This window comes from Sarcophilus harrisii, chromosome 1 (genome assembly GCF_902635505.1).
Source record: "Sarcophilus harrisii chromosome 1, mSarHar1.11, whole genome shotgun sequence".
NCBI lineage: Eukaryota > Metazoa > Chordata > Mammalia > Dasyuromorphia > Dasyuridae > Sarcophilus > Sarcophilus harrisii.
Window position 1 is genome coordinate 497,218,316 of NC_045426.1, and position 12,291 is coordinate 497,230,606.

Sequence of the window (12,291 nt, forward strand, 5' to 3'; positions counted from 1 at the left end):
TCATTTTATCATAGGAGAAATCCCAGTCGAGATTTTAAAAGGTATATGGGTAATGGGTGTATAATTGAATAATTTTTATTTTAGGCACAGTTCTAATAAAGTTAGCTTATGTGGTTTTTAAACCTAGCTAAGTGATTTTTCCAACTGCAGCATTATAAAAGGGCAAAAGCTGTGAGCTGATTGTGACTTGATACCTGTGGTGGTTTTCCTGGAGGCAGCCTTAGTCTCAGTTGAAATAAATAATTACTCCAAAAATCGCAGCCAGCTGGTAAAAATGCAAATGTTTATTTCTCCTTCCAAAATAGCCCGGTTAGTTGAGGCCTATCTCTCTGCCTGGCTCCAGGAGATCTTGCAGCTTTGTCCTTGGCTTCTGCCTCTGCTTTCTTCAGCCTCCAGCCAGCACCAAGTTGGAAGATGCAATGGATCTCTCTTGCCTCGAAGATAGGGCTTGTTAGACTTTTCTTCCAGAGTGTTCTGTCTCAGAGCCCTGTCAATGTTCCGGAGAAATTCTTCCTAGCTCCAAGAGCTTCCTCCATATATATCATCTCCCAAAGGTTAACTCCTCCTTCTCGAGGCAGGGATTATGGGTTATCTCCCAGAGTGCTCTCTGGTCCTAAGAACTTCAAGGGAGGTATGAATTCGGACTAAGCCCTACACGTGTGAACTCCATTGAGTACTTAGATACTTAGGAGCTCTCTAAAGGTGTGAACACAAGCATTGTTCAATCAGTTCCACTTAGTATCTTGTTTCAAGTTCTGGCCCAAAATAACTCTTTCTAAGATTAAATTAACTCCGATGTCTTAACACTTTGTAAAGATCCCAACAGATACCAGTTATAATAGCCACCTCTGAAAGAGAAGAAAAACCCATCAGAAGCACACAAGAACTGAAATGGCCTCAATCTTTAGGCATTTAATGAAGTATATATAAAGACAAATAGACCTCAGTAGCCCTTCAATATTAAACTAAAATAATAGATGTATAGTATATTTTTGAGGAATTTTTATCCTCAGATCATTGCTCTCAAAAGTTGATCAGTCATAACCTCAGTAATTTAAAATATTTACTTGTATACAATAGTTCATTTTGCAGTAATATTATTTATATTTATATTATATGTACATATCTGTAGCATATATAATAATAATACAATCTGATGTTGTATAAGTTCATTTTAGTATTATTAGAATTTGGTCAGCAGGTATCAATTTGATAGATCAGTATCCAACTGATAGTTGGAAGAGTCCAAAGGTAATTTAAGGTAGAGTAGTTTTGTCTTAAATTTGTTGTCCCAATCATTTTGTAACTAAGATCAAATCATTAATTGTTTAGCATTTAATATTAAGTTCTTCAATATCAGTTCTGGATTATATATGTTAATGATGGAGAAGAATGGTTCTTATATTCCTTAAGCCATTCTTTTTCATTCTTTGTGTTTGTATTTATACCTTCAAATTTATCTAGATATCAAATAAAACTTGAAATATCTTGAAGCTCCTTACTATGAAGAACAGGCTCATAAATAAACCGCAAATTAGTCTAATATCCTGTTCTGTGTTTATGCTTCCCACTCTATGGTATTGATGTTGGCAACATTATTGGTTATAGAGTTTTTTAAGTGTGAGCAGAGTTGTCTTTTGCTATGTAGCTGATTATTATTTATCTTGGGAACAGAAGGAGATAATTCATTTTTAACCTAAAGAGCCATCCTAATGACTAAATCTATCTTGATAATTAAAACTGGTTAAATAAAAAGGACCTTAATTAAATCACCCTGAGGGCTTCATACAGAGTAAGAGTCACCACAAATGATAATCTATTTCAGTTCCATAGACATACCTTAAATTCTAATGCTCTGCACTAGGGATTCAAGAGTTCTGGCTTGAAGGAACTTAATTTCTATCTTAGAAACTTTAACTTTGTGTACTGTGGAATAAGTAGTTGTATATAATTAGACTGAAGAACAACGAAGTTTTTTTTCCCTAAATTGTTTAGTTTCTGTGACAGTACATAAGGTAGTTCCTTGTATTTAGCTGTATTTAATCTTAGATTAGAGGCATTCATGCTCTATTTGATTCATTCTTGAATACAACATGCAGAAGATGTTCACAGATTTTATGCTACAGCTTGCCAGTACTTTGCCTATTGGCATTTTTCTCACAAAGTTTTCAAATTTCCTCCATGTAGAATATCAGTTTACATGTTCAGAGTGTGTATGTATATATGTTAAGTATTTATACATAACATATGTACATATTACATAATAATAACTGGTACCATTTGATGTTGGATGTTGCATATACCTATTAATTTTTTTATTTTGTAAAGCTAATAATCCATTAACAAGTATAGTTATGCTTTACCAATCTTTCTCAATATTTAACAAATGTTATAGTATGTTAGTAATGTCAATATGCAGTAGTTGTCAGTGAAAAAGTTGGTGCAGATGGATGACTGTTAGCATTGACAGGTAAATTTAAAACTCCAGTTTTTGAATAGTTTTTTCAGTATAATTTTCTGGCATTACTCTGTGCTTTTTTAAATTCCTTTTAAAGTGGTTTTTTATTTTTATTTATTATGCTTGGATTATGAAAACCAGAAGGGCAAATAATTAATGGTTGGTGTTCCACACAAAATTCAACATATCTTAGACTTGTATATTTTTTTTGCATATTTTTATTTCCAAACGATTATTCTGATGAATTGACTTTTTTTTTTTTTTAAAGGATGAACACAATAATCGCACCGGGACTAATTTGATTGGCAAGATAATTGCTAAAATTAAAAGTTCTAATGAAGAAGATACTGAAATTCCACTTTTTAATGGGAAAGTTAGAATGGTTGAATTTCCATTTATCAAGGGATCAGCTGAAATCAAGGTAATTTTTTACCAATAGCTCATGAAATTTTTATTAGTATCTCTAAATTTACTTCTTTATCTGACCTCTGATCTCTTCTAGAAAGCTATAGCAATACAAAAAACACACAAACACACTATTTATATATTTGTATGTATATATATGTATATATGTATGTATGTAGTTTTGTTTTTTTGTTTTTTGAAATTGGGGTTAAGTGACTTGCCCAGGGTCACACAGCTAGGAAGTGTTAAGTATCTGAGGCCAGACAGGTCCTCCTAACTTCAGGGCTAGTGCTTTATCTACTGCGCCACCTAGCTGCCCCAGAATATATTTCCATACCCGTGAATTTTCTACCACTGGAAAGAATTTGGTGGAAGAGATATCTTCTTTTCAATCTCTTCTTTGGGGCCAAGTTTGTTTGTTTGTTCGTTTGTTTTATCTTGTGCAATATTGTCTTTTGATTGTTTTGTGGTAGGTATTTCTTTTCATTTACGTAGTTCTATTCTCTGTCTCCTCTTCTCCCCACATACAGATATATACACACATATGATATATGTACGTATATATTTCTGTGCACAAATTTATACTGTTATGATTCCTCATATTAGTCCTATTCATTGTATCTTATAGCACAATAATATTTCATGACATATTTCATGACATGAATGTACTATTAGTTTTTTTAACCATTCCTTCATCAATAAAACCAAAAATCCTTCATCAAAAAAAATCAAAAATTCCTTCATCAATAATCTTTATTTCCGGTTCTTTGTTTCTATAAAAAGTGCTTCTCCTGCTATAAATATATATAAAAGTCAGCACTTTGTAGTGCAAGTCCCTGAATTTCTAAGTCCAAAGTACTTTCTTAAGATTTAATTATTAAGTTATAGACAAACTGTGATCTGTATTCTGGGAAGGAATTCTATACTGACAAAATTATAGATACTTAATGTAGTAACATATGCTTTTTACATGGGGAGACATGTTAGGTGAAGATACTATTTTTATGTAACAGTTTTCTTCATAATTTTGTGATGTTGCAATACTGATAATTCTAATCAAGTTTTTTTAAAAAGTAGAATAACCTGTGTGATCCTAGACAAGTCATTTAATCCCAATTGCCTCAGGAAAAAAAAAAGGAGAATAACCAAAATGTTTTGATTCTTTTGCCATTGCTTTTATACTGATGATCTCTTTATCACCAATTCATTGCTTCCTTGATCTTTCAGCAGGATTTGACATGATTATCCTCTTAAGAGCAGGGGCTATTTCATTTTTTTTTTTTTTAATTCCTAATACTTACCACAGTTCCTATCATATATAGTTGGTGCTTAACAAATATTGATTGATTGACCAAAATTTCCTATTGAATACTCAATCATTTTAATATTTGTGACATTACTTTCTCTTGTTTTTCCTCCTTCCTGTCTCTTCATTCTCTTTCCTTATGTTCTTTAAATGTAGATTTGCTTCAGTGTTCTCAGGAGCTACCTTCTCTCTATATTCTCTCTTGGTGACTTCCTTGGCTTTTATTTCTTTATGGAAGTCTCTGAGAAATTATATGTTAAGCTTTGGTTTCTCTCAAAATCAAATCTTTCATTACCAATTGCTTGGGGGATATTTCTAAAGATGTTCTGTAGGGATTGCAAACTCAACATATCTTGTATAGGATTTAGTGTCTTTTTTGTTTAGCGTATCACCATCCTTTCACTCACTTACCCTATTTTGTAACCTAAAAAGCATTATGAAATTCTTTTTTGTATCCCTCCAGAGTCTAGTCATTCTCTATCTACTATTGATTCTATACCAACACCATCTCTCACATCAATCAACCCCTTTTTCTCCATTCACATACCACATCTTAATTTCAAGATTAGGCCTTCATCAGCTTTTGCCTGGATTATTGAAAGGACTATCTTTTGCTGTTTTTGTATCTTAGCACTTAACAAAGATACTTTAAACTGAGGTAACAGTGAAAAGGTGAGAGCTTATCAATTTTAGCTAATTGAACAATTTTAATTTGTAGAAAGTGCTGCTTAAAATAATGGATTTCAATATCTTTAAAATTCAGGTGTTAATTCTCAAATAAGCCTTGACTCCAAAAGGTGCTTCATATGCCTAGAACATACTTCCTTCTTGTACAGGACTGGAACTCTGGGGAAGTATACTTGAAACAAAGTGTTAATTCAGTGGAATTGATGAGATAATGGGTTCTCTAAGTCACATATATATTTAGTACTTAGTATTGTGATATAATGGTTCTCTAAGTTCATACATAATCAGTATGCTGTAATGATGTAATTACAATAAGGTATATAAGGGCTAAGAAGGACTGGAAGTTAGGCATTCTGTCTTTGACCATCCTCATGGTGTCTCATGTCTCCTGCATTAAGATCAAGCCCCTGGGCCAATTGTCACCTCTAATGACCCTAAGATCTGCACCTGTGTCTATCAACCCTTCCAGTGGTATGCCAGTAATGTGTAAAATCGATGGAAGAGTCCAATGTTCCCTTTCTCTCCCCCATTACCCAATTCAATATTATTTTCTATCAGTAATAAATTATATTAGATTTACTCAGATTATCAATTAGAAATCAGAATAAGGTAAAAAGGTTTTTTTTGGGGGGTAAGGAGGATGTAATTTTTCTTCCCAGATATTTAAAGGTTAAGTACACATTTAAGCATTTGTAATCTACAATTAAGAATGTTTCTTTAAAATAACATAGTTTTATGAGTTTTTAAAATCTGTGTATTATTTTAAACCTGGGAGAATAATAATCATACTAAAGTTCTTTTACAAAAGAACATTTTACAAATAAAACTGGAGTCCACAAGAATTTAAGTAATACACATTGTTTCAAAAAGTAATTTAAATTACTTTATTTAAGCTTCATTGATTTTTTTGTTGTCAGTTTTTTGAAACCCAGTCAATTAATTCCATTTTTATTAAAATTGATGTATATCTATTTCAAGATTGCATGCATGATATTGTTAAGAGCTAAAATCAGCACTAAATGAGCAAATCATACCATTAAATATCCTGAGGAATTGGTATACCACAAAATATAACCACATTTATTTGATATTTGTTACCAATTTAAATGTTTTCCCCAGTCACTGGGAAAGGGAAAAGAAAAATCTAGAAAACTTCAGTGTAGCTTGGTTATCATCTCTTCAATTGTATTCTTGTTTATTAACAATTTGGCTCCTAAGACCTGTTTTGAATTTTAAGCCTTGAATTATAAGGATAGCATCCGTTTTCCCCAGTAATTTTATGCTTAGACTACATTTTGTTGGTTAATTTCCTTTAACCACTAGAGGTCTCTAGTTTCATTTGTAATATGGGAACAATGATTGTAAAAATCTGTTGTAGAAACTCCTTTATAGTCAGGGTTTTTTTTTTTTTTTTTTTTTTTTTTTTTTTTTTTTTTTTTTTTTTTTTTTTTTTTTTGTTTTGTTTTGTTTTGTTTTGTTTTGTTTTTTTAATAATAAATGTAGATGTCATATTTTGGGCTATATAAATATGCAACTCTGACATTTTTTGTGATTCTAATTATCTAGGATTTTATTAAAACTTGATATGTTTACTTTTAAATGTATTTCCACATAGGAACACTCATTGTTCAATTTTTTCCCTCTTTTTCAACCACAAATATTTTCTTTTAATGTATTAAGCTTTTGTTATTTATAGAGCATTGTGCTTATAACTGAGGTCTATGAAAGGTATTAAAAAATATAAAACCTGTTCAAATGGAGCATACGTAGTCTAATTTAGGAATAATTCACAAATACTTCAATGAGATTATTATGTGATCCCTTGTGGAAGCTTCTACCAAGTCCAGACTTCAATTGTTAATACCTTCTCATTTTGTTCTATTCTAGTATTCCCTTAAATCTTGTGGGAAAGTTCTATCCAGCATACTAGAGACTTTTCTTTTAGATCTTTTAAAATTCTGTTGGTATTAGTTCAAGATTCAGGCAATGTGTTATCCTTCACTCTCTACTCAACCTCTCCTACTTTTCTAAGCATACATTTTGTAGATGACTTCTTTATTGTCATTTCTTCTGTTTAGGTCAGCTATTACCCACTTAAACCAGATTGGATCAGCTATACCCAAGATGCATTGTATTCCTCCCTTCAGGTTGTTTCTGTTGAGGTTGGGAAAGGACTTCAAAAGATTACGGTCAGCAAACCTGTATCCAGAGGTCTCAAAAGAATTTGCAGGCTTGAACCCATATCCAAGTCAAGGAACAAAGTTTATTGTAATTGCAATGCCAATTGAAGCAGCTAAAGTTCCAAGAATTTAGCAAGGAACCTGAACTCATTTATCTAGTTCTTCATGTCATTGATATTGCTAATTTTATGGCCTAGAGATATAACTAAGGAGTGGTCTCAGGAATTTGGTTATCACTGACCAGCAGACCTAGAACTAGTCTAAAGGCAGAATATTTTAGAATCATTGACAGATTGCTAGAACAATATTGTAGAGTCTCAGGATCATTAATACATCTTCCCTAAAGTTTAAGAGAAGAAATATTATTATATCCCTAGTCCAGAAGACTTTTAGAATCATTGACAGAGCAATAGCATTTTAGATCAAAGGGACTCGGGATCACAGATTCCAAAGCCAGAAGATTTGAAATCACTTGTTAGAAGTACCCTAAGATCAAGGAACATTAAAATTATTGCTGTCTCCATTAGAAGCTGTATTCCATCATTTCTAGTAAGTTTTTTTTTTGTGTGTGTGTGTAATCTTTCAGTGACTATATAATTTTTTTTTTAATTGAGAAGGGACTACTAGTATTCTACTAGAGTACTGGAAAATACTAGAAAGCAGTTTGAAGCCCCTGCAAGGGGCACATGTATAGGCCTTTTTAACAGTCCTTTCAGAATTTACTTTCCTAGGAGTTATATGAGGGAATGCAGGAGGCAGGAGTTGGGAAATTAAACGTGCCATGGAGAGAGGCTAACAGGCAGCTGAATCTGCAAATCTGTTTCCGTTAGCATAAAGCGAATCCCTCTTCCTTTACAAAACAAAACAGAAACCTCTCTAGGTCCATGGACTACATGCAGTAATTCTTTCCCTGCATACTTAATGGAGGAATGTTTGACTGTCAAAAATCCTCTTTCCATATAGCCCCACGATCATGCCAAACAAGAGAAAATATTTGAAGTCAGTATAGATATTTATTCATTCTCATTTCTTTCCCTGATTTTAAAACTCTGATACAGGCAAAAGTGCTTCGAAGCATTTGTTGGGGAGCCAGAATCTCCAAGGATTGCCCCGGAATGAATTTAGGAGCTTCTTCAATTAGAAGGGCTGTGGCAGCTAGCTCTAAGGCAGGAGGATCACCCCAAAGATAAGTTTCTTTGAGGGTACCAGAAACCCCCTATCAATGTACAGTGTAAAAGGCTTTAGGTATGGCTGATGCCCAAGCAAAAGATTAGTTTAGCTTTCAGGATCCTAAAAACCTTGGCTTAATCGTGACATGATAAGATTATCTGTTTCTACTCCTAGTGAGCAAAAGGGAGGTGGGAGGTAGTCCAAATACTTAGGCAAAGTGGGCCTTCAGACAAAGAAATTCTAGCTCTAAGAAGCAAGAAAGTTAAGGAGTTTATAGTAGTAACAAGAGAAGCCTCCAAGGCTGGGCTGCAGATTTATATTGTGCCTCGTATTTGCGATAAGAAGAAAAAGCAGGGACATGATATAATATCATCAGTCAAAACTGATTCTTCAGGGCCTCAATCTGAAAGTACATATACAAAGGATAAAGCATCCTTAGCTCTGACAACTAATCATGCAGTTACAATTCCACCTCAGTCAGAGTTGGGAATAATCAGGTAGGAAGCAAAGAAACAGAACTGAGAAACTGAGTCCTACTTAAGCAGAAGCTAAGGTTGTCCTCCCAGCTCTTGCCCACATAAAACATCCACCTGTATGGCATCCTGCTGAGTAAACTTAAGGCATTTCTCTGGAATAGTGGGTTACTGACTTAATGATCCATTAGGCAATCATATCCAATATTAATTACCATCCTAAGAGATTTCATCTCAATGGTAAATTTCATCAATCAGGGGCTTCAGGTCTATATAAAAAAAAAAAAAAAATCAAAGTCATTTGATAATCTATCAAATGCACCTGCAAAACACAATCAAAAGTTGTGCAGGGATATCAGGTTAAAATTCTGTTCTGGGTATTTGAAGAAAGATATAGATCATATTTGCTATCATATTCATTAAACAAGTGGACCATTAAGGACTTAAATAAATATTAAATAATTTGCTGAAGACAGATGGAGACCTTGATAGAAATAACCATTTTCAAAGAACTTGTAATTCTAACAAACCTTTTAAAAGTTTCTTGCATTGCTAAGCAGTGGAATCTTTGTTATAGCATCAAAAACGACCTTGCTTTAAAGCAGCCATAAACTTGGAAAAAGACATTCAGTTATTAACTCCTTGTAAATGTAAACTATTCCTTTAAACAGTAAAAGCAATTAATGTTAAAATAATTTCATTTAACCAGCAAGGGGTGTAAGGGAGGAGAAATTGAACTCCAGTAAATGGAATTTGTTCTCTCACCTCTAAGAAGCAGCAGCCACATCCAGTGAGGGGAGGGTAAGTTAAATCTTCACCTTTCCAAGGCCACTGATCTTTCCCTTTCCCCTTCCCCCATTCCATGTGATGTCTCTCCTAACTCCACCATGCTTTTCGACCCCACTTCTCCCTATATCTAACTCTTTTATAGGGTACCAAGTCCTCGCTAGGACCCAGCCCTCCAGCCAAGGACATGCCCCAACCTCATGGGGTATCTCTTCCCCTGGCAAATGGCATGTTCCACTAGGAGTTTGTCCCTTTCCATAATAAATCTATTTTTTACCAAAGATAATGTCCCATGCAAATTCCCCACATGACTGAACCCCAACTTTGGTGCCTATCATCAAATCGTGTGTACAAAACCCACATAATACTTCACAATTTTAGGTTTCAATATTACAAAAATAACCCAAAAAAAATTCAATTAGCAATTTCACAATTTTCAAAAGTGATAGCCAAATAAATATAACATAGCCTATCACAAAAATGTATAGCAATCTCATGTAATTTACAGCCATTTCCAATTTTAATGTACACACCAATTAAAAAGTTAATTTAAAAATCAATACCTTATGATAATTCTAAATATTCCATTCAAATTATCAATTGCTTTTTCAAATCAATCTTTCTTGTCCCTTGTTTTTAAAATCACCTTTTTTTTTTTTTTTTTAGACTTTAAGATTCACAATATAGCTAATATCTAAATAGCTTTGGACCAAATTTCATAAAACTTAGACATATGTCCAGCAGAGCTAACAAAATTTTAAAGCATAGCTCATAATTTTTTCAAATTACCCAATATACATTTTAGAAAGCAACATACTTCATCTAATTAGAGGATACAAGCATGTAGCCCCTAAAGTAAGCTACCAGAACTCTTCTTTAATAACCTATTTTTTAACTTAAAATCAGAGCATCAGATTTAAATTTCTAGTTTGTTTCAATATCTGCATACAAATTTCTAAGATCTTGTACTTTAAGTAAAGTAACTCAATTCTAACACATGCTATTTAATAGTGATTGTCTCATAATTCTAAGAGATTCATCATATAAAATTTACAATTCATCTTGATATCTGAAGTGGTAGCCTTAAGATCAACATTCCTGATATAAAAACCAATCATTATAAGTTGTTCATACTTAATAAAGTTGTAAATTGTCAATAGTCTCATTCCTTCATTGGGACCTATGTAAGTCAAACAAATTGTTTCTCAGGGATAATAACCTTACAAAATAGTTTTAAGTAGCTTAACAAATTTATAATTTAAGAGGAATTCTAGAAGAAGACTCTTCTTTACTTCCTATCCATTTACTTTCTTTGACATCAGCTTTTTTTGTTCTCTTTTTACCTCCCCCATCTCAGGTCAATGCAAACCTTTTTTTCCCTCTGTGAATCAGAAAAGGCTTGGGGAGTAGACTACTTGTTTTAAAAGCAGCTGAGCACTTTTCTGTTTTTCCCAAAGTTCCAAAATTCTTATGTTAACATAGTCAGTGTGAAGAGATTACAGTTTATATAAAACTACTTTTACTATCATAGCTCAAATAATAAATTTCACTGATCTGAGTGAGTATAGTTTCTTTCTCTTCCTCTCACCCCTTCATCCATGTGTCTCTGCTGTAGTCAGGAAACGAGGGAACGGAGAAGAAAGAGAAAGACTTTATTCTATATGCACTCTCCTCCTCATGAAGGTCTTAATTTAGTTGAATTTGCTTTTAAATTACTTTGTACACACAATTCATTTTTCTCAATATTGGTATTGTATGTTGGTCACATCTAAAAACCCATTTAAAGTTACCAAATAGGAAGCAATTAAATCCAATAAAATAGTTAATACTCATATAGCATTGTTTTATGCTAAGCATTTTTGCAATCTTGAAATAACCAATTGCCAAACTCCCCAATCATTGCTTTGAAAGATTAGCAGTCCCCAGCTTGGCTTTTTTTTCTTTTTTTTTTTTTTAATGTTAACAAGATCTAGCTCACAGAACAGATATGACATAGACATTCTGCCTAAAGACACAAACAGAAACAGACAAAAATTACATGGAAGAGGACCCTCCCTTCTCTACACATAAAACAGCAGTATCTCATCAAGTGCATACTCTGGTGGTATTTTTAGATGTTTTTGCTTTGTCCTTCCCCTCTCCCTCTGGAGAGTAGCTCCAATCTCATGGCTTGAGATCCTGTCATATATAGAGCCAACCTCGACTAGGATTCCCCAAGCCTGGAGGGGGGTGGTCCCCATCCAGCAGTCATCCAGAATGCATCTGGCTCTGTGCCATTTATCAGGATTTCCTTCTGACTTACCAGGCGGCACCCCTTAACTTTGGATCACCAAGCCTTGATGATTTCAGAGTGTCCCCTTCAGTCTAGGGACATCCCAATGACACAGGGAGTGCCCTGGGGAGAGCAGCTACAGTCTCTGGGGTGCTCCTTCCCCTTCTCTCTAGATTATGTGCCTCACTAGCCACTGGCCCTCATACTTTTTCCTGAGACTTTTATTCCTGTTTGTATTTGGATGCCTCTCTGAGGATTTGCAAGGACAGTCAGAGAAAACCAAGACGCCTGCCTTGAATCAGAATTCCCTTGGAAGTCACAGATCTTGGATGAGCCCTCATAAATTATGTGGGACGAATGGTAGACCCCATCACCCAAAATGACTACTCGGAGACATCTTCCGATACAAACAAGAAGCTTTATTTGGTCCTTGCAAGGAAAGGCCACACCAGCTGAACTGACCCAGAACCTCTTAGCTCCCATCTCCCAGCATGGAGTACCTGGTCTGGTGAGCCAGAATAGTGAATTTGGTTAAATATCAAAAGATAAGTTCA

General features: G+C 34.0%; 1 protein-coding gene across 8 annotated transcripts in view; it reads left to right on the forward strand.

Annotated features, from left to right (window-relative positions):
• The window catches only part of SMCHD1 (structural maintenance of chromosomes flexible hinge domain containing 1), a 222,882-nt gene that overhangs the window by 95,413 nt on the left and 115,178 nt on the right, over positions 1–12,291 (forward strand). For all 8 annotated transcript variants that reach the window (XR_004230979.1, XM_031946579.1, XM_031946585.1 and 5 more), the window contains exon 37: positions 2,727–2,879. Coding sequence is in view for 7 of the 8 variants with exons in the window: in XM_031946579.1 (XP_031802439.1) it covers positions 2,727–2,879 (153 nt within the window). In the remaining variant the exon portion in view is untranslated. The remainder of the gene's footprint in view (positions 1–2,726; positions 2,880–12,291) is intronic.